Below are 22,306 nucleotides of genomic sequence, written 5' to 3'. Positions count from 1 at the left end.
CCTGCTCAAATTCTTCCAAAAAGCTGAAGAGAAAGGAAAACTCTACTTCATTCTATGAGGCCAACATCAGCCTCTTACCAGAGCTAGACAAATCACAAGAAAAGAAAATTACAGACCAACACCTCTTATGAATATATAGATGCAAAAATCCTTAACAAAATACTAGCAAATCAAATCCAACAGCACATTAAAAGAATTATTCCACACGATCAAGTAGAACTTATCCCTGCTATGCAAGGGTAGTTCAACAGAAGAAAATTAATGTAATCCACCACATTAAGAATGAAGGGAAAAAACACACGGTCATCTCAAATTGAAAGAGAAAGGACACCTGACCAAATCTAGCACCCCTTCTTGATAAAAACACTTAGAACACTAGGAATAGAAGGAAACTTCCTCAACACCATAAAAAGCGTATATGAAAACCCTACCACTACCATTCTACATAAAGGTGAAAGACTGTAAGCTTTCCCTCTAAGATCAGGAACAAAACAAGGATGCCCACTGTCATCACTGTTATTGAACACTGTACTAGAGCAGTTAGGTAAGAAAAAGAAACAAAAGGCATCCAAATTGGAAACATAGTGAGACTTTCCCTATTTGCAGATGACATGATCCTATGTACAGAAAATCCTGAAAAATTCACAATAGAGCTCCTACAGCTAATAAATGAATTCAATAAAGTAACAGGATGCAAGATCAACACCCCAAAATCAGGAGCGTTTCTACACAAAAGCAATGAACTGGAAGAAATCAAGGGGGAAAAAATCCATTTAAAATAGCAACTAAAAGAATCAAATATTTAGGAATAAATGTAATCAAGGATGTAAAGGACTTGTACAAGAAAACTACATAGAAAAAAAGAAACCAAAAAAGACCTAGATAAATGGAAGGTCATTCTGTGTTCGTGGGTTGGAAGACTACATATTCTACCCAAAGTGATTTACAGAATCAACACAATACCATCATAATTCCAAGAGACTTCTTTGCAGAAATGAAAAAGCCAATCATCAAATTTACATGGGGCTGCCGCAGGAGGAGCCACCTCCGGAGCCGCACACAGCCATGGCCAAGAACCCCAGCTTGGAGAAACACCACATCAAGACCTACAAGAACAAGGGCCGCAATGTGGAGGTACTATGGTTTGCTGGCCCAGACTCCACCACCCCTTGAATGTGCTGTCCATCAACACCAACCCAGAAACTGGGTCCTGATCAAGCCGTGGAAGGAGTCCAAACTTCAACGGGCCTGGGAGGAACCTTATCAAGTTTTGTTAGCAACTGAAATGGCAGTCCGAATGGCAGAAGGCTGGACTCACTACACCTGAGTAAAGGGACCAGTATCTGAACCGGACGATAAGTACCCAGCAACTCAGCCCAAATTCTGGAAAATAATTCCAACCTCAGATCCCTTACGGATCACTCTAAAAAGACAATAGCTGGGAGGGAATATCGGAAAAGGGAGGGGTGGGTCAAACCCTGTGTCTCCAAACCACTTGGTCTGGTGCTTTAGAAAACTGAAGAATGGGCAGCTTAAAGCTCAGACTAGGAATAGGGATAATTGTGTTAGCCATAATACTCCCAGCTCAGAATGCAATGAGTCCTGTCAAACTAGTAATAAATATAACCAAGGGCTTAGAGTTTCAAACAGTGAAGTTTGATGCGTGTCAGGTAGTGGACTGTGGGAATTTGGAGTACCAGTGGTGGCTGAGTAGGAAGGATAAATATCTGTGCCTGGAGCTGGTAAGGAATGTTTTCAGCCAAACCTCTCCTTGCCTCTCTTGGGCTGATGTATGATGGACTACCCAATACAAAGGATGGACCAGAGATAGGAGTTGGATCCACCCAACCCACCAGAAATTAAAGGATAAGATAACCTTTTATAAAGGTAATACCCCACCAGATTGCAGGACTCTTCAGTGCAACCCAGTGGTAGTAACTATTAAAGGAGCTGTTAAACGACCCACCACCAGCGGGGGAGTTGATAGGAGTATATGGCATAGGGGTAGAACTCACTGGTAAAGACCCCCTGGGAAGGTTCCAAATACAAGTCCTCCCCTCTACATCAGCCACGACCCCAATGAGGTCTTCTCCAGCTAGCTCTTCAGTGGCGCCAAAGGAAACTCAGCTGAAAGCCATCTCCCCAGTTCAGAATGATCCCAAGGTAATTAGAATAATCAAAGCAGAAAATTTAAAGCAAACCATAGAAACAGAAACAGGATACGGGGATGCAAATGCCTGGATAGAATGGGTTAAATATACAGTCCAGAGCCTAAACAAAAGTAATTGCTATGCTTGTGCAACAGGCTGACCCACTGCTCGGATCGTGCCCTTTCCCTTTGGTATGGAAAAGCATGAAAAGGAATTCAAGTGTACGGTACTCCTTTTTCAAAATACTATTCCTGGTGAAAATTGTAGTACGTTGTCCTCCCTTTTCCCTCCAATCAGGAGAGGAACCATCAAGGCCAGGCCAGCTCCCCACCTTGGTCCAGGAAACTACTCTGCCTGTCTCTCTAGATGGGGAGATGAGCTCCAGCATTTCAGGACCATGACCTCACGTACCCAACTGTGGGATGTGACTGAGGATAATACTGGCAGTTTCTCCAGTTTAACCATACTCCAAACAGACCTTTGGTGATACTGCGGGAAGGGCATCCTCTGACCGTATTACCTGAATGGTGGAAAGGGACCTGTGCTCTGGTTCAACTGGCCATCCCAGTCACCCTGGCATTTGAGAAAGAGGAAGGAGTTATAACCAAGAGAAAAGGAAGAAAAGAAGTTTACCCTGTTCCTTTGATGACCGAATTTATTTAGACAGTACAGGAGTTCCACAAGGAATCCCAGATGAGTTTAAGACTAGAAGTCAAGTAGCTGAGGATTTGAGTCATTCTTGTTCTGGTGGGTCACGATTAATAAGGATGTGGACTGGATTTATCAATTACACCAAGTGTGAGAAACAAGCACTATTCCTAAAATAGAATAAATGCTCACCCAATTGTGGAGAAGAAAAGACTTTTTTCATGGTCTTGTGAGAATGGGCACACAACCAAAATGTGGGGGGTTGGCGCACAGAACAATAGACCCAGCACTATTTATTCCCTACGCCTAACCAGCAGTCCCTCCCGTTTCTCCAGTGACTGGATACTTCAGATGTTACATTCTATTCCACAGGCCTAACTAGCCCATGCAAATTGAAACATTAGAATAAGTCTCCCAGCAAACTTGAAACATTTGAAACAAGGAACATTTGAAACAAATTTCCACCCCTGACTATAATTGTTATGCCCAGGCCTCTTTCCTTTGTTCTTTAACTGCAAAGTCAGCCTGAGCTTGTTTGGTAAAAAGTTATGAAGCTATTTTAGGAACCTCTACCCCCAAGTCTCCACCTTGCAAGGATAGTGGGCAGATAAACAGGAGTACCAGCCACCAATTGAGGCTTGGCTTCTTAAACCTCTGCCAACCCCCAAACTGCCCCCACCTGTGTGAAAGCTAAACTTAATCTAATTCTTACACAAGGATGCAATTCAGGGCTTCGCAGAGCAGCAAGATGCTACTAGCCGAATAGCATGGGACAATAGAATAGCCTTAGACATGATGCTAGCTGAAAAAAGAGGTGTTTGTGTAATGATTGGTGGTAGCTGTTGTACATTCATCCCCAATAATGCAGCACCTGATGGAACCATCACCAGAGCTTTGCAAGGTCTAATGGCCTTATCCGAGGAATTAGCAGGGAACTCAGGAATCAATAACCCCCTCATTGGGTGGCTGGAAAACTGGTTTGGAAAGTGGAAAGGGGTGGCGTTGTCAGTCTTAACCTCTCTTATCATTGTAGCTGGAGTACTCACAGCGGTTGGGTGCTGCATCATCCCATGCGCACGGGGATTGACTAAGAGACTCATTGAGATGGCTCTAACCAAACGCCGGTTCAATACTCGCAGACAATTTGTACTCCCTCAAGGAGAAGGATCTTTATAATGAGAAATGGGAGAAAACTCTTCAGAAGTTTGAGAGACTGAAATGTGAAAGCTAAAAAGAGGCTAAAAGAAAAAGGGGGGAGTTGTGAGAATTAGATTAAGTTTAGCTTTCACACAGGGCAGGGGCAGTTCGGGGATTGGCAGAGGGTTAAGAAGCCAAGCCATAATCGGTGGCCAGTCCTCCTGTTTATCTGCCCACTATCTTTGAAGGTGGAGACTTGGGGGTAGAATTTCCTAAAATAGCTTCATAACTTTTAACCGAACTAGCTCAGCTTGGCTCTGCAGTTAAAGAACAAAGAAAAAAGGCCTGGGCATAACAATTATAGTCAGGGGTGGAAACTTGTTTTAAATATTCCTTGTTTCAAATGTTTCAGAGGGAGACTTATTCTGAATGTTTCAAATTTGTGTGGGCTAGTTAGGCCAGTCAGTAGAATGTAACCTCTGAAGTATCCAGCCACTGGAGAAACAGGGGAGGGACTTGCAAGTTAAGTGTAGGGAATAAATAGTGCTGGGTCTATCGGTCGGAGTACCAACCATCAAGCTTTGGTTGCGCACTTGCTCTTGCAAGATCATAATTTCTTTTCTTCTCAAAAAAAAAAAAAAAAAAAATTTATATGGAAGGGTTAGGGGCCCCAAACAGCCAAAACCATCTTGAAAAGAAGAACAAGGTTGGAGGGCTCACACTGCCTGATCTGAAAACTTACTACAAAGCAAAAGTAATCAAATCAGCACAGTACTGGCATAAGGACAGACCAATGGAAACAAACTGAGTGCCCAGAAATCCACCCTCAAATTATGGTCAACTGATTCTTGACAAAGGGGCAAAGACCCATCAACTGGGAAAGAATACGCTCTTCAACACTGGTGCTGGGAAAACTGGGTGTCCATTTGTAAAAGAACAAAGGAGGAACCCTTCCTCACAACATACACAAAAGTCAACTCAAAATGGACTAAAGACCTAAATATAAGAGCCAGAACTATCAAACTTCTGGACAAAGGTGTAGGGAAGCATCTTTGGGACCCTGTGTTAGGCAACAGTTTCTAAGACTTTAAAATGCAAGCAGCAGGAGAACCTAAGATGGCGGCAAGGAGAGACAGGGCAAAAAAACACCTCCATGAAAAATACTAGATCAAAGCCAGAAAGTGACCCAGAACAACAGTTCCAGTGATACACCAGCTGGACAAGGTCTGCTAAATCCACAGGGACCGTGCATTTGGTGAAACCGGGAGTCTGCAATGTGAAACGAGTTGAGTGAGCTGGCTGAAAATCCGGGGGCCGCACTGCAGTGGGGAAACCGTGGGTTAGCATTTGGAGATGGACTAGTTCATTAAAAAAAAAAAAAAAACCCGGGAGCAGCTGCAGATACGGTGGTGAGAACCACACAGGGAAGCACGGCAGGAACGGGCTGTGCCAACGCCTAAATATCTGGCGTGGAAGACAGCCCTCCCCACACCCACTGCTAATTGTCTCAGAGCCAGGAGGGCAGAGGAGAGCCAAAAGGAGAAAGAAACTGCACCCCTTGCAGCCATCTTCCCGGCAGGCTGGGGACGCTCCTGCCTGGGGCCGGAGCCACAGCCCAGAGTTGCGCCAAGGGTCCCAGTGTGACAGGGAGCATTTCCTGCAGCACCGCACACATGCCACAATATCGGCCAAGAACAGTGGCCTTTAGTGTACCCACAGCTAACTGCCCTGGAGCTGGGAAGGCGGAGTTGTGAGAAAAGGGGGAAATTAACACACCCCATTCAGCCATCTTTACAGCAGGCTGGGAACGCCCCTGCACGGGCCAGCGGCCCAGGGCTTCCCTGGGCTGGCATGCACTTGTGAGGTGACACAGCCTTCCCTCAGCAGAGGTCCTGGAAGAGCACGGCTGAGAAGGGGGACCCACTTGGAAATCCCAGGGACCCTAAGCCAATATCAAGGACTTGTGGGTCAGCAGCAGACACAATCTGTGGTGAGACTGAAATGAACGCTTAGACTGTTGCAACAGCCTTTTTAAAGCTGCCCTCCCTCCCTAACCACTCAGACACATGCCCCTCATTCAGGGCGGACAGCACCAACAACACACCCAAACTTGGTGCACCAATTGAACCCCTCAAGAATCAGACCCCCACACACTACAAAGACAAAGTTGGGGAGAAATGACTTGAAGGGAATAGGTGACTCGCGGATGCCATCTGCTGGTTAATTAGAGAAAGTGTACGCCACCAAGCTGTAGATCCAACAAATTAAGAGATTGGGGTATTTCATATTCTGAAAGAAACCTATCAAGTAAAGCAAATGCCAAGAGGCCAAAAACAACAGAAAATTTTCAAGCACATGATATAACCAGACGATATGGAGAACCCAAACCCAAACACCCAAATCAAAAGATCAGAGGAGACACAGTACTTGGAGCAATTAATCAAAGAACTAAAGACAAACAACGAGAGCATGGCACAGGATATAAAGAACATGGCACAGGATATAAAGGACATGAAGAAGACCCTAGAAGAGCATAAAGAAGAAACTGCAGAGTAAATTAAAAAATAGATGATCTTATGGAAATAAAAAAACTGCTGACCAAATTAAAAAGAGTCTGGATACTCATAGTACAAGATTAGAGGAAGGTGAACAACGACTCAGCATCCTCAAGGACCACAGAACAGAAAATGAAAGAAAAAAAAGAATAGGGAAAAAAAATCGAAATGGATCTCAGGGATATGACAGATAAAACAAAACGTCCAAATTTAAGACTCACTGGTGTCCCAAAAGGGGAAGAGAAGGGTAAAGGTCTAGAAAGAGTATTCAAAGAAATTGTTGGGGAAAACTTCCCAAACCTTCTATACAATATAAATACACAAAGCATAAATGCCCAGCGAACTCCAAATAGAATAAATCCAAATAAACCCACTCCAAGACATATTCTGATCTGACTCTCAAATACTGAAGAGAAGGAGCAAGTTCAGAAAGCAGCAAGAGAAAAGCAATTCACCACATACAAAGGAAACAACTTAAGACTAAGTAGTGACTACTCAGCGGCCACCATGGAGGCAAGAAGGCAGTGGTATGACATATTCAAAATTCTGAGAGAGAAAAATTTCCAACCAAGAATACTTTATCCAGCAAAACTCTCCTTCAAATTTGAGGGAGAGCTTAAATTTTTCACAGACAAACAAATGCTGAGAGATGTTGCTAATAAAAGACCTGCCCTACTTTAGATACTAAAGGGAGCCCTACCGACAGAGAAACAAAGAAAGGAGAGAGAGATACAGTGAAATTTAACAGACATATATAGAACACTGCATCCGAGATCACCAGGATACACATTCTTCTGTAGTGATCACGGATCTTTCTCCAGAATAGACCATATGCTAGGACATAAAACAAGCCTCAATAAATTTTAAAAAATTGAATTTATTCAAAGCACATTCTCTGACCACAATGAAATATAAATAGAAGTCAATAACCATCTGAGATATAGAAAATTCACAGACACCTGGAGGTTAAAAATAAGGGGGAGATGAAAACATTCCCGGATAATCAAAAGCTGAGGGACTTCATCACCAGTAGATCAGTCCTATAAGAAATACTAAAGGGAATTGTGCAGGCTGAAAGGAAGGGACACTAAACAATTGACTGAAACCACATGAAGAAATAAAGATTTCCAGTAAAGATCACATGGTAAATATAAATACCAATACTACTGTATTTTTGATTTGTAACTCCGCTATTTACTTCCTACAGGATCCAAAATACATAGACTGTAATGATAAATCAGTGGTTTTGGACTCAAGAACTACAAAAGGTGGGGGAATGGAGGAGTACAGGAACATAGTTTGTGTGTCCTATTGAAGTTAAGTTGGTATCAAAGAAAAACAAGATTGTTACAGATTTAAGATGTTAAATTTAAGCCCCACGGTAAACACAAAGAAAGTATCAGAGAATATGACCATAGAGATGAAAAGTAGAGTATGGGTTACGAGAAGTGGGGCAAGGGGCAATGGGGAGTTAAGAAATGAGTGTAGGGTTTCTGTTTGGGGTGAAGGGAAATTTCTAGTAATGGATGATGGGAAGGTGATGGCATTGCAACATTCTAAATGTGATTAATCCCACCAATGGAGTGCTAAGGAGGGGTTGGAATGGGAAGATTTAGGCTGTATATATGTTTCCACAATTGAAGGAAAAAAAAAAAAAGTCTAAATAGATAATGCCAATTAAATGCCAAGGATGGTCCTTGATGGGATCTGAGGATGGAGGAGAGGAGGCTCAAAGGGATACAGTTGGGACATAAGAAAAAAAAAAAAGGAAATATGGAATGTAAGCTTTGTATCAATGTTGAATTTCTTGAACTTCTTAGCTGCGCTTAATGCGACTGCCTAAAAGAATGTTCTTGTTCATGGGAAATGTATATGTGAATTATATTGTTTGTTGAAGGATGTGTGCAGCTTGCTCTTGTATGTTCAGAAGAGAGAGCAATAGATGATGGATGATAGGGCGGGAGGAAAGGAGGGAGGGAAAGAAAGAAATTGTGGTGCGACAGGATGTTAAAGTTGGTGGATCGGGGTATTGGGGGAGGGAGGTCGGGGTATGCTGGAGTTCTGTGTATGGGGTTTGTATTGTTTTTGCAACTGTTCCTATAAGTTTGAATTTATTTCAAAATAAAATTAAAAAAAAAAAAAAGAATAGACATGTTTAAGATAATCAGTTAATATTTTTAGTTTTAGTTTTGCTTGAGGGAATTTGGCTTATTAAAGTAACAATCAACAAAATAAATAAATAAATAAATAAAGTACAAGCAACAAAAGAAAAAAAATAAATAAACAGGACCTCAACAAAATTAAAAACTTTTGAGCTCAAAGGACTTTATCATGAAAGAAAATGACATCCTACACAGTAGGAGAAAATATTTGGAATCCATATGCCCTATACAAGTTTAATATCCAGAATATAAAAAGAAATCCTTCAGCTTAACAGTAAAATGACAAACAACCCAATTTAAAAATAGACAAAAGACTTGAATAGACATCTCTCCAAAGAAGCTATACAAATGGCCAGAAAGTACATGAAAAAATGCTCAACATCATGAGCTATCAAGGAAATGCAAATCAAAACTACAACGAGATATCATTTCACAGCCATTAGAATGAATATTATTTTAAAAATGGAAATTTACAATTGGAAAGGATATGGAAAAATCTGAACACTCATTCATTGCTGGTGGGAATGTAAAATGCTGCAGCTGCTGTGGAAGACAGTTTCGCAATTAGAATTACCATATGATCCAGCAATCCCACTTCTAGGTATATACCCAAAATAACTGAAAGCAGGAATTTGAACAGATATTTACATACCAATGTTAACAGCTGCATAATTCATAACTGCCAAAAGATGGAAGCAACCTAAATGTCCATCAACTGATGAATGGATAAAAAGAATGTAGTACACACAATGAAATATTATTCAGCCATAAAAAGGAACAACGTTCTGATACATGCAACTGGATGAACCTTGAAGACATCGTGTTTAGTGGAATAAGCCAGACACAAAGGACAGATATTTTATGATCTCAACGATATGAAATAAATAGAATAAGCAAACTCATAGTCAATCTAGAATATAGGTCACCTGGGATGGGTATGGATGAGGGAAAAAATTTAACGTACTAAACACTCCAATTAAAAGAAAAAGATTGTTAGGATATATTAAAAATATCCAATTATATGCTACTTACAAGAGGAATACCTTAATTATATAAAGGCATGGAAAGACTGAAAATAAAATGGTAGAAAAAATTTACCATGCAAACCCTAACCAAGAAGTCCATGCAGCTATCCTAATATTCAACAAAGTAGACTGTAAGGCAAGAAATATTATTAGAAACAAAAAGGAACATTTCATAATGTTTTAAGGTATGCCCTACCAGGGAGACATAACAATCCTGAATTTGTTTGCAAAAACTGACAGAATGTAAGGGGAAAGAACAGACAAACCCAAAATCACAGTGGGAGATTTTAACACATCTATCTCAATAACTGATAAAACAAGTAGACAAGTAAATCAGTAAAGATGTAATATATTTGAACATGAAGAACAATATGGTGTATTTGACACATACAGAATACTGTACACGACAAATGCAGAATCCACCTTTTTGTAAGTCTGCATGAACATTTACCAAAACAGATCACATGCTGAGTACCACATACTACTGAATACTATACATATTCACAACATAGTAACAGTATGTTTTGAAAACTGTATGTCAATATATGTGCGAGTTTAGATGAAGCAGACAAATTCCTTGGAATAAGAAATCTGAACAGCTTCATACTGATCAAGGAAATTGAATCGAAATTTTAATACCCCCTATGGTGGTGTGGGGCTGGAGGTACCCCAGAAAAATATGTTCTTAAAACTTAACCCAGAGGCGGGGCAAGACGGCAGACTGGTGAGCGGTATGTTTTAGTTACTCCTCCAGGAAAGTAGGTAGAAAGCCAGGAACTGCGTGGACTGGACACCACAGAGCAATCTGACTTTGGGCATACTTCATACAACACTCATGAAAATGTCGAACTGCTGAGATCAGCGAAATCTGTGTTTTTGCGGCCAGGGGACCCGCGCCCCTCCCTGCCAGGCTCAGTCCCGTGGGAGGACGGGCTGTCAGCTCCAGGAAGGAGAAGGGAGAACTGCAGTGGCAGCCCTTATCGGAAACTCATTCTACTGATCCAAACTCCAACCATAGATAGACTGAGACCAGACACCAGAGAATCTGAGAGCAGCCAGCCCAGCAGAGAGGAGACAGGCATAGAAAAAAAAAACAACACGAAAAACTCCAAAATAAAAGCAGAGGATTTTTGGAGTTCTGGTGAACACAGAAAGGGGAAGGGCGGAGCTCAGGCCTTGAGGCGCATATGCAAATCCCGAAGAAAAGCTGATCTCTCTGCCCTGTGGACCTTTCCTTAATGGCCCTGGTTGCTTTGTCTCTTAGCATTTCAATAACCCATTAGATCTCTGAGGAGGGCCCTTTTTTTTTTTTTTAATCCTATTTTCTTTTTCTAAAACAATTACTCTAAGAAGCCCAATACACAAAGCTTCAAAGACCTGCAATTTGGGCACGTCAAGTCAAGAGCAGAACTAAGAGAGCTCTGAGACAAAAGGCAATAATCCAGTGGCTGAGAAAATTCACTAAACAACACAACTTCCCAAGAAAAGGGGGGTGTCCGCTCACAGCCACCATCCTGGTGGACAGGAAACACTCCTGCCCATCGCCAGCCCCATAGCCCAGAGCTGCCCAGACAACCCAGTGTGACGGAAGTGCTTCAAATAACAGGCACACACCACAAAACTGGGCGTGGACATTAGCCTTCCCTGCAACCTCAGCTGACTGTCCCAGAGTTGGGAAGGTGGAGCAGTGTGAATTAACAAAGCCCCATTCAGCCATCATTTCAGCAGACTGGGAGCCTCCCTACACAGCCCAGCAGCCCAGAACTGCCCTGGGGGGATGGCACTCACCTGTGACATAGCACAGTCATCCCTCAACAGAGGACCCGGGGTGCACGGCCTGGAAGAGGGGCCCACTTGCAAGTCTCAGGAGCCATACGCCAATACCAAGGACTTGTGGGTCAGTGGCAGAGACAAACTGTGGCAGGACTGAACTGAAGGATTAGACTTTTGCAGCAGCTTTAAAACTCTAGGATCACCAGGGAGATTTGATTGTTAGGGCCACCCCCCCTCCCCGACTGCCCAGAAACACGCCCCACATACAGGGCAGGCAACACCAACTACACACGCAAGCTTGGGACACCAATTGGGCCACACAAGACTCACTCCCCCACTCACCAAAAAGGCTAAGCAGGGGAGAACTGGCTTGTGGAGAACAGGTGGCTCGTGGACGCCACCTGCTGGTTAGTTAGAGAAAGTGTACTCCACGAAGCTGTAGATCTGATAAATTAGAGATAAGGACTTCAATAGGTCTACAAACCCTAAAAGAACCCTATCAAGTTCAACAAATGCCACGAGGCCAAAAACAACAGAAAATTATAAAGCATATGAAAAAACCAGACGATATGGATAACCTAAGCCCAAGCACCCAAATCAAAAGACCAGAAGAGACACAGCACCTAGAGCAGCTACTCAAAGAACTAAAGATGAACAATGAGACCATAGTACGGGATATAAAGGAAATCAAGAAGACTCTAGAAGAGCATAAAGAAGACATTGCAAGACTAAATAAAAAAATGGATGATCTTATGGAAATTAAAGAAACTGTTGACCAAATTAAAAAGACTCTGGACACTCATAGTACAAGACTAGAGGAAGTTGAACAACGAATCAGTTACCTGGAAGATGACAGAATGGAAAATGAAAGCAAAAAAGAAAGAATGGGGAAAAAAATTGAAAAAATCGAAATGGACCTCAGGGATATGATAGATAATATGAAACGTCCAAATATAAGACTCATTGGTGTCCCAGAAGGGGAAGAAAAGGGTAAAGGTCTAGGAAGAGTATTCAAAGAAATTGTTGGGGAAAACTTCCCAGATCTTCTAAACAACATAAATACTCAAATCATAAATGCTCAGCGAACCCCAAATAGAATAAATCCAAATAAACCCACTCCGAGACATATACTGATCACACTGTCAAACACAGAAGAGAAGGAGCAAGTTCTGAAAGCAGCAAGAGAAAAGCAATTCACCACATACAAAGGAAACAGCATAAGACTAAGTAGTGACTCCTCAGCAGCCACCATGGATGCAAGAAGGCAGTGGCACGATATATTTAAAATTCTGAGTGAGAAAAATTTCCAGCCAAGAATACTTTATCCAGGAAAGCTCTCCTTCAAATTTGAGGGAGAGCTTAAATTTTTCACAGACAAACAAATGCTGAGAGAATTTGCTAACAAGAGACCTGCCCTACTGGAGATACTAAAGGGAGCCCTACAGACAGAGAAACAAAGACACGACAGAGAGACTTGGAGAAAGGTTCAGTACTAAAGAGATTCGGTATGGGTACAATAAAGGATATTAATAGAGAGAGGGAAAAATATGGCAAACATAAACCAAAGGATAAGATGGCCAATTCAAGAAATGCCTTCACGGTTATAACGTTGAATGTAAATGGATTAAACTCCCCAATTAAAAGATATAGATTCGCAGAATGGATCAAAAAAAATGAACCATCAATATGTTGCATACAAGAGACTCATGTTAGACACAGGGACAGAAAGAAACTGAAAGTGAAAGGATGGAAAAAAATATTTCATGCAAGCTACAGCCAAAAGAAAGCAGGTGTAGCAATATTAATCTCAGATAAAATAGACTTCAAATGCAGGGATGTTTTGAGAGACAAAGAAGGCCACTACATACTAATAAAAGGGGCAATTCAGCAAGAAGAAATAACAATCATAAATGTCTATGCACCCAATCAAGGTGTCACAAAATACATGAGAGAAACACTGGCAAAACTAAAGGAAGCAATTGATGTTTCCACAATAATTGTGGGAGACTTCAACACATCACTCTCTCCTATAGATAGATCAACCAGACAGAAGACCAATAAGGAAAATGAAAACCTAAACAATCTGATAAATGAATTAGATTTAACAGACATATACAGGACATTACATCCCAAATCACCAGGATACACATACTTTTCTAGTGCTCACGGAACTTTCTCCAGAATAGATCATATGCTGGGACATAAAACAAGCCTCAATAAATTTAAAAAGATTGAAATTATTCAAAGCACATTCTCTGACCACAATGGAATACAATTAGAAGTCAATAACCATCAGAGAGTTAGAAAATTCACAAATACCTGGAGGTTAAACAACACACTCCTAAACAATCAGTGGGTTAAAGAAGAAATAGCAAGAGAAATTGCTAAATATATAGAGATGAATGAAAATGAGAACACAACATACCAAAACCTATGGGATGCAGCAAAAGCAGTGCTAAGGGGGAAATTTATAGCACTAAACGCATATATTAAAAAGGAAGAAAGAGCCAAAATCAAAGAACTAATGGATCAACTGAAGAAGCTAGAAAATGAACAGCAAACCAATCCTAAACCAAGTAGAAGAAAGGAAATAACAAGGATTAAAGCAGAAATAAATGACATAGAGAACAAAAAAACAATAGAGAGGATAAATATCACCAAAAGTTGGTTCTTTGAGAAGATCAACAAGATTGACAAGCCCCTAGCTAGACTGACAAAATCAAAAAGAGAGAAGACCCATATAAACAAAATAATGAATGAAAAAGGTGACATAACTGCAGATCCTGAAGAAATGAAAAAAATTATAAGAGGATATTATGAACAACTGTATGGCAACAAACTGGATAATGTAGAAGAAATGGACAATTTCCTAGAAACATATGAACAACCTAGACTGACCAGAGAAGAAAGAGAAGACCTCAACCAACCCATCACAAGCAAAGAGATCCAATCAGTCATCAAAAATCTTCCCACAAATAAATGCCCAGGCCCAGATGGCTTCACAGGGGAATTCTACCAAACTTTCCAGAAAGAATTGACACCAATCTTACTCAAACTCTTTCAAAACATTGAAAAAAATGGAACACTACCTAACTCATTTTATGAAGGTAACATCAATCTAATACCAAAACCAGGCAAAGATGCTACAAAAAAGGAAAACTACCGGCCAATCTCCCTAATGAATATAGATGCAAAAATCCTCAACAAAATACTTGCAAATCGAATCCAAAGACACATTAAAAAAATCATACACCATGACCAAGTGGGGTTCATTCCAGGCATGCAAGGATGGTTCAACATAAGAAAATCAATCAATGTATTACAACACATTAACAAGTCAAAAGGGAAAAATCAATTGATCATCTCAATAGATGCTGAAAAAGCATTTGACAAAATCCAACATCCCTTTTTGATAAAAACACTTCAAAAGGTAGGAATTGAAGGAAACTTCCTCAACATGATAAAGAGCATATATGAAAAACCCACAGCCAGCATAGTACTCAATGGTGAGAGACTGAAAGCCTTCCCTCTTAGATCAGGAACAAGACAAGGATGCCCACTGTCACCACTGCTATTCAACATTGTGCTGGAAGTGCTAGCCAGGGCAATCCTGCAAGACAAAGAAATAAAAGGCATCCAAATTGGAAAAGAAGAAGTAAAACTGTCATTGTTTGCAGATGATATGATCTTATATCTAGAAAACCCTGAGAAATCGACGATACACCTACTAGAGCTAATAAACAAATTTAGCAAAGTAGCGGGATACAAGGTTAATGCACATAAGTCAGTAATGTTTCTATATGCTAGAAATGAACAAACTGAAGAGACACTCAAGAAAAAGATACCATTTTCAATAGCAACTAAAAAAATCAAGTACCTAGGAATAAACTTAACCAAAGATGTAAAAGACCTATACAAAGAAAACTACATAACTCTACTAAAAGAAATAGAAGGGGACCTTAAAAGATGGAAAAATATTCCATGTTCATGGATAGGAAGGCTAAATGTCATTAAGATGTCAATTCTACCCAAACTCATCTACAGATTCAATGCAATCCCAATCAAAATTCCAACAACCTACTTTGCAGACTTGGAAAAGCTAGTTATCAAATTTATTTGGAAAGGGAAGATGCCTCGAATTGCTAAAGACACTCTAAAAAAGAAAAACGAAGTGGGAGGACTTACACTCCCTGACTTTGAAGCTTATTATAAAGCCACAGTTGCCAAAACAGCATGGTACTGGCACAAAGATAGACATATAGATCAATGGAATCGAATTGAGAATTCGGAGATAGACCCTCAGATCTATGGCCGACTGATCTTTGATAAGGCCCCCAAAGTCACTGAACTGAGCCATAATGGTCTTTTCAACAAATGAGGCTGGGAGAGTTGGATATCCATATCCAAAAGAATGAAAGAGGACCCCTACCTCACCCCCTACACAAAAATTAACTCAAAATGGACCAAAGATCTCAATATAAAAGAAAGTGCCATAAAACTCCTAGAAGATAATGTAGGAAAACATCTTCAAGACCTTGTATTAGGAGGCCACTTCCTAGACTTTACACCCAAAGCACAAGCAACAAAAGAGAAAATAGATAAATGGGAACTCCTCAAGCTTAGAAGTTTCTGCACCTCAAAGGAATTTCTCAAAAAGGTAAAGAGGCAGCCAACTCAATGGGAAAAAATTTTTGGAAACCATGTATCTGACAAAAGACTGATATCTTGCATATACAAAGAAATCCTACAACTCAATGACAATAGTACAGACAGCCCAATTATAAAATGGGCAAAAGATATGAAAAGACAGTTCTCTGAAGAGGAAATACAAATGGCCAAGAAACACATGAAAAAATGTTCAGCTTCACTAGCTATTAGAGAGATGCAAATTAAGACCACAATGAGATACCATCTAACACCGGTTAGAATGGCTGCCATTAAACAAACAGGAAACTACAAATGATGGAGGGGATGTGGAGAAATTGGAACTCTTATTCATTGTTGGTGGGACTGTATAATGGTTCAGCCACTCTGGAAGTCAGTCTGGCAGTTCCTTAGAAAACTAGATATAGAGCTACCATTCGATCCAGCGATTGCACTTCTCGGTATATACCCGGAAGATCGGAAAGCAGTGACACGAACAGATATCTGCACGCCAATGTTCATAGCAGCATTATTCACAATTGCCAAGAGATGGAAACAACCCAAATGTCCTTTAACAGATGAGTGGATAAATAAAATGTGGTATATACACACGATGGAATACTATGCGGCAGTAAGAAGGAACGATCTCGTGAAACATATGACAACATGGATGAACCTTGAAGACATAATGCTGAGCGAAATAAGCCAGGCACAAAAAGAGAAATATTATATGCTACCACTAATGTGAACTTTGAAAAATGTAAAACAAATGGTTTATAATGTAGAATGTAGGGGAACTAGCAGTAGAGAGCAATTAAGGAAGGGGGAACAATAATCCAAGAAGAACAGATAAGCTATTTAACGTTCTGGGGATGCCCAGAAATGACTATGGTCTGTTAATTTCTGATGGATATAGTAGGAACAAGTTCACAGAAATGTTGCTATATTATGTAACTTTCTTGGGGTAAAGTAGGAACATGTTGGTAGTTAAGGAGTTATCTTAGATTAGTTGTCTTTTTCTTACTCCCTTGTTATGGTCTCTTTGAAATGTTCTTTTATTGTATGTTTGTTTTCTTTTTAACTTTTTTTTTCATACAGTTGATTTAAAAAAGAAGGGAAAGTTAAAAAAAAAAAAAAGAAAAGAAAAACAAGGAAAAAAAAAAGATGTAGTGCCCCCTTGAGGAGCCTGTGGAGAATGCAGGGGTATTCGCCTACCCCACCTCCATGGTTGCTAACATGACCACAGACATAGGGGACTGGTGGTTGGATGGGTTGAGCCCTCTACCATAAGTTTTACCCTTGGGAAGACGGTTGCTGCAAAGGAGAGGCTAGGCCTCCCTATATTTGTGCCTAAGAGTCTCCTCCTGAATGCCTCTTTGTTGCTCAGATGTGGCCCTCTCTCTCTGGCTAAGCCAACTTGAAAGGTGAAATCACTGCCCTCCCCCCTACGCGGGATCAGACACCCAGGGGAGTGAATCTCCCTGGCAACGTGGACTATGACTCCCAGGGAGGAATGTAGACCCGGCATCATGGGACGGAGAACATCTTCTTGACCAAAAGGGGGATGTGAAAGGAAATGAAATAAGCTTCAGTGGCAGAGAGATTCCAAAACGAGCCGAGAAGTCACTCTGGTGGGTACTCTTACGCACAATTTAGACAACCCTTTTTAGGTTCTAAAGAATTGGGGTAGCTGGTGGTGGATACCTGAAACTATCAAACTACAACCCAGAACCCACGAATCTCGAAGACAGTTGTATAAAAATATAGCTTATGAGGGGTGACAATGGGATTGGGAAAGCCATAAGGACCACACTCCACTTTGTCTAGTTTATGGATGGATGAGTAGAAAAATAGGGGAAGGAAACAAACAGACAAAGGTACCCAGTGTTCTTTTTTACTTCAATTGCTCTTTTTCACTCTAATTATTATTCTTGTTATTTTTGTATGTGTGCGAATGAAGGTGTCAGGGATTGATTTAGGTGATGAATGTACAACTATGTAATGGTACTGTAAACAATCAAAAGTACGATTTGTTTTGTATGACTGCGTGGTATGTGAATATATCTCAATAAAATGATGATTAAAAAAAATAAAATGAGTTAGGGCTCAACAAGCTTCCTCTATAAAGATTTTCAGCTCTGTTGCAACTCTTCAACTGTACCATTTCAGGAGAAAGCATCCACAGACAATAAGTAAACAAATGGGTGTAACTATGTTCCAATAAAACTTCATTTATAAAAACAGGGGCTGATAAGGACCACACTCCCCTTTGTCTAGTTTATGGATGGATGAGAAGAAAAATGGGGGAAGGAAACAAACAGACAAAGGCACCTAGTGTCCTTTTTTAATTTAATTGCTCCTTTTCACTTTAATTATTATTCTTGTTATTTTTGTGTGTGTTGTAATGAAGGTGTCAGGGATTGATTTTGGTAATGAATGTACAACTATGTAATGGTACTGTGAACAATCGAATGTACAATTTGTTTTGTATGACTGCGTGGTATGTGAATATATCTCAATAAAATGAATATATATATAAAGAAAAAAAAACTTAACCCATTCCTGTGGGTGTGAACCTATCATTAAGTAGGACCTTTCGATGAGGTTCCTTCAGTTAAGGTGTGTCCCAGGATGGGTCTTAATCCTGTTCCAGGAGGCCTTTATAAGCAGAGTGAAACTCAGAGAGCGCCACGAGAAGGGAACCTCGAAGAGAAGCAAGAGGCCGCCATGAGCCTTGCCATGACACAAGCTTAGGACCAAGGAGCACCAGCAGGCAGCCCCAGAACACCACAGTCTTTGGGCAGAAAGCATCGCCTTGATGATGCCTTGATTTGGAGTTTCTCTTAGCCTCAAAACCATAGAGCTTATAAATTCCCATTGTTTAAGCCAAACCACTGCATGGTATTTGCTTGAGTAGCCAAGGAAAATACACCACCTTCCCAGAGAGAAAATTTAAGGCACAGAGGGCTTTACCAGGGAATTCTTTATAAAAATATAAGGAAAAAAATAACGTCAATTTTATATAAACTCTTCCATAGACTAGAAAACCGGACACTTCTCAACCTGTGTCCAGAGACCAGCATAAACTTTAGTATGAAAACCTGACAAGGAAAACTCAAATACACAGAAATAAATAGAATGAATGATGCTTAAGACATCATTCTAAAAAAAATTAAATAAATAAATAAATGCAAAAATATATTAAGTACATTGGCTGGAAGACTCAATATTATAAAGGTACTGAGCTTCCCCAAATTGATCTATCTATTCCATGCCATCCCAATCAAAACTACACAAGGTTTATTTTCTGAAATTGATAGCAACTTCCCAAATTTATGTGAAATTCAAGGGGCCAAGAACATCCAAGACAATTCTGAAGAGGACATATACTACCAGCATCAAGACTCAACTCTGATACTGGCACAAAGGAAACAGACCAAAGGAACAGAATAGGATCTAGAAACAGTCCCACAGTTATCTGGTTTATGGCAAAGATCCACTACAATACAATGGGAAAACAGTGGACTTTTCAATAAGTGGTACTGGATGAAGTGGACATTCCTGTGGAAAAAAAAAAACCCTGACCTCTCTCTCATACGACACACAAAAGTTAATTCCAGAAGGACTGTTAATTCTAAAAGTAAAAGGCAAAACAATAAAGCTTTTAGAAAACACAGGAAAATATGTGATATTAAGTTAGGCAAAGATTTCTTAAACAGGAAACGAGAACTGAGCATAAAGGAAATGATCACTAAATCAAACTTCATTGAAGTTAAGACTTTCTTTTATCACAAAACACCATGAAAAAGCAAAAAGGCAAGTCACAGAATAAGGGGGATTTATAATATATATACTCAGCAAAGCATTCCTATCTAAAACATGTAAAGAATCCTTAAGATTAGTAAGAGACAGACAACCCAATAAAAAAGTTACGAAAGCCCTGAAAAGACCCTTCATTCACAGATTTTCAAGTGTCCAATACAGGTATTTTATATCATTAGTATCAGGCAAATGCAAATGAAAACCACAATGCTATACTATTACACTCCTACCAGAATGACAAATTTTTAAAACTGACAGTACCAAGTACTGGTAAAGATGCAAAACAATGAAATTCTTACACTCTATTCCTGGGAATATAAAATTGACACAATCACTATTCAAAACTGTTTGGCAGCATTTCCTAAAGCTAGTTTTCATACCTTAGACCCAGCATTCTACTAGGAACATGCCTAGTAGAAAAGTGTACATTTTTATACCAAAAGACAGACACAAGAATGTTCATAGCAGCATTATCCTAAATAACCACCATACTGAAATAATCCAAATGTCATCAACAGAACGGATAAATTAATTGTGGCATATTCATAAAATGCAATTTATGTAAAGCAATGTAAAAAAATGACCTACAACATGCAACAATATGATGAATCTGCGACACAATGTTCAGTGAAAGAAGCTAGACATAAAAGAGAACGTACTGTATGATCATATTTATATAAAGTGAAAAAAAAAACAAAACACGTAAAACCAATCTATGGTGGCAGAAGCCTTGAGGGAAATGATTAGGACACAAAAGGGAGACTTCTGGGGTCCTGGCAGAAGTCTATTTTGATCTATGTGGTAATTACCTGGGTGTGTTCACTTTGCAATATAGTTTAGTTTAATAACAAGTGAAAGGAAAGAAGGGAGGGAGGATGAAAGGGAGGAGAGGAAAGGAACAAAAGGAGGGAAAAAAGGGAGGGAAGAAAAAGAAGGAAGGTTAACTTTATCCCATGCGCAATGAATTTTGAGCAGGGAAATGGCAGGATTAAAGTGGTCCTTTATGAAGGATTTTCTTGGCTGTGCAGGACTTTCTGGAGAAGAAGACAACCTAGATGAGGGACTACAACAATCCTGGTGTCCAGCCCCCAATATTTACTGCTATGTTGATCATGCTTGAGTTACAACCAGGAGTAGAGGAAAAGACAAAAGGACAATGTAAAAGAAAAACTGACAGGTGTTGCTGACTGGGCCTGTGCTAGAGAGCAGACTGAAAGGCAGGAAGGGCCAAAGTGGACTGTGAGGTTTAAGGCTGGGTGACAGAGCCAGCACTGATGACCTGATGACAAAAGTGCTGGAGCCGGGCTGTGACCAAGCACACAGGTTTCGCTGCTACGAGGGCAGGTGAAGAGGCTGTTACAAAGAACTCGCCTAGCCCTTCGGGAAGGCCTGACAACTGTTCGCTGATATTGATGACAGCTGCAACACCACAGGTCTGGTCATTTGGAGAAATCAAGGACTGAAATCAAACCAGCCAGATCACAGATAAAACAGGTCAGATGCATCTGCTAATCCACAGATCATGTCTGTTCTTTACAGCCTAGGAAAGATGGCAGCGTCGCCCTTCTACTCACTCTGGCTTGCCGGTGCTTCAAGTCAGCTCTCAGCTTATCTCGCAGAAGTCTCAGTTTTTGAAGCCTGGTCCCAAGAGCATTTTCCATGGCCTGTGGCTCTCCGAACTCTTTATGGGATCTGTTCACTTGAGTCTCTAGTCTTTCCAAGTGAGCTAGAACACCTAAGGAAAGTACAAAGGGAATTTCACAAGAAGGCAAGGATTTCTAATTCTGGTAACAAGGAAGCATTTCTGGGAAAGACAGAGGGTGACTCTCCTTTCAGAACTTTGTAGTTGGCTGAATTGTTACACATTTACCACAAATTACAGATGATTAAGCCAGAGGAGGGGACAACAGAGATCAATGATCAGTAACCTTTTAGGTGGAACACTAATGTACAAACAGTCCCTGACCAGGGTACCATCCAAGGACAGCATAAGAGAGAGTCTGAATGTTATGCAGGCCTGTGGTTTATCACAAAAGTACATCTCAAGGACTTCTGGAAAGATGATGGAGTAGGTGAGATGGAATGAGCTTCTCCTCCGCGGAAGTAACTAGAGAGGGGCTGGAGGATGCCTGAGACTGTGGGTTTGGAGTGTGACCAGCCATAGGGGGCCCCCAGTGCATGGAAGAGATGCTGACAAAATCACAAAAGAGACTGCAGCTCAAGGGATGGGGTGATTTTGTTCCTGTCTGGACAGCCTCCTGGGGCCAGCAGCAGCGAGACCACCACTGGGCAAGGGAGTGAGCAGCAGCTCTGCACTCCTGTGCACTGACCTTGACAGCTGGGTAGGGGATCCTTCACAGCCTAACAGCGGGGAGCTCCTGTGAAGGAAC

The 22,306-nt window shown here is 40.6% G+C and overlaps 1 protein-coding gene across 6 annotated transcripts in view; it reads right to left on the bottom strand.

The window, feature by feature from the left end:
- CENPO (centromere protein O) overlaps positions 1–22,306 on the bottom strand; it is a 47,857-nt gene that overhangs the window by 18,950 nt on the left and 6,601 nt on the right. For all 6 annotated transcript variants that reach the window (XR_005213284.1, XR_005213286.1, XR_005213285.1 and 3 more), the window contains one exon: positions 21,491–21,651. Coding sequence is in view for 2 of the 6 variants with exons in the window: in XM_037812696.1 (XP_037668624.1) it covers positions 21,491–21,651 (161 nt within the window). In the remaining 4 variants the exon portion in view is untranslated. The remainder of the gene's footprint in view (positions 1–21,490; positions 21,652–22,306) is intronic.

This window comes from Choloepus didactylus, chromosome 20, assembly GCF_015220235.1.
Source record: "Choloepus didactylus isolate mChoDid1 chromosome 20, mChoDid1.pri, whole genome shotgun sequence".
Classification (NCBI taxonomy): Eukaryota; Metazoa; Chordata; class Mammalia; order Pilosa; family Megalonychidae; genus Choloepus; species Choloepus didactylus.
This window is presented reverse-complemented; position numbering and strand designations above follow the sequence as displayed.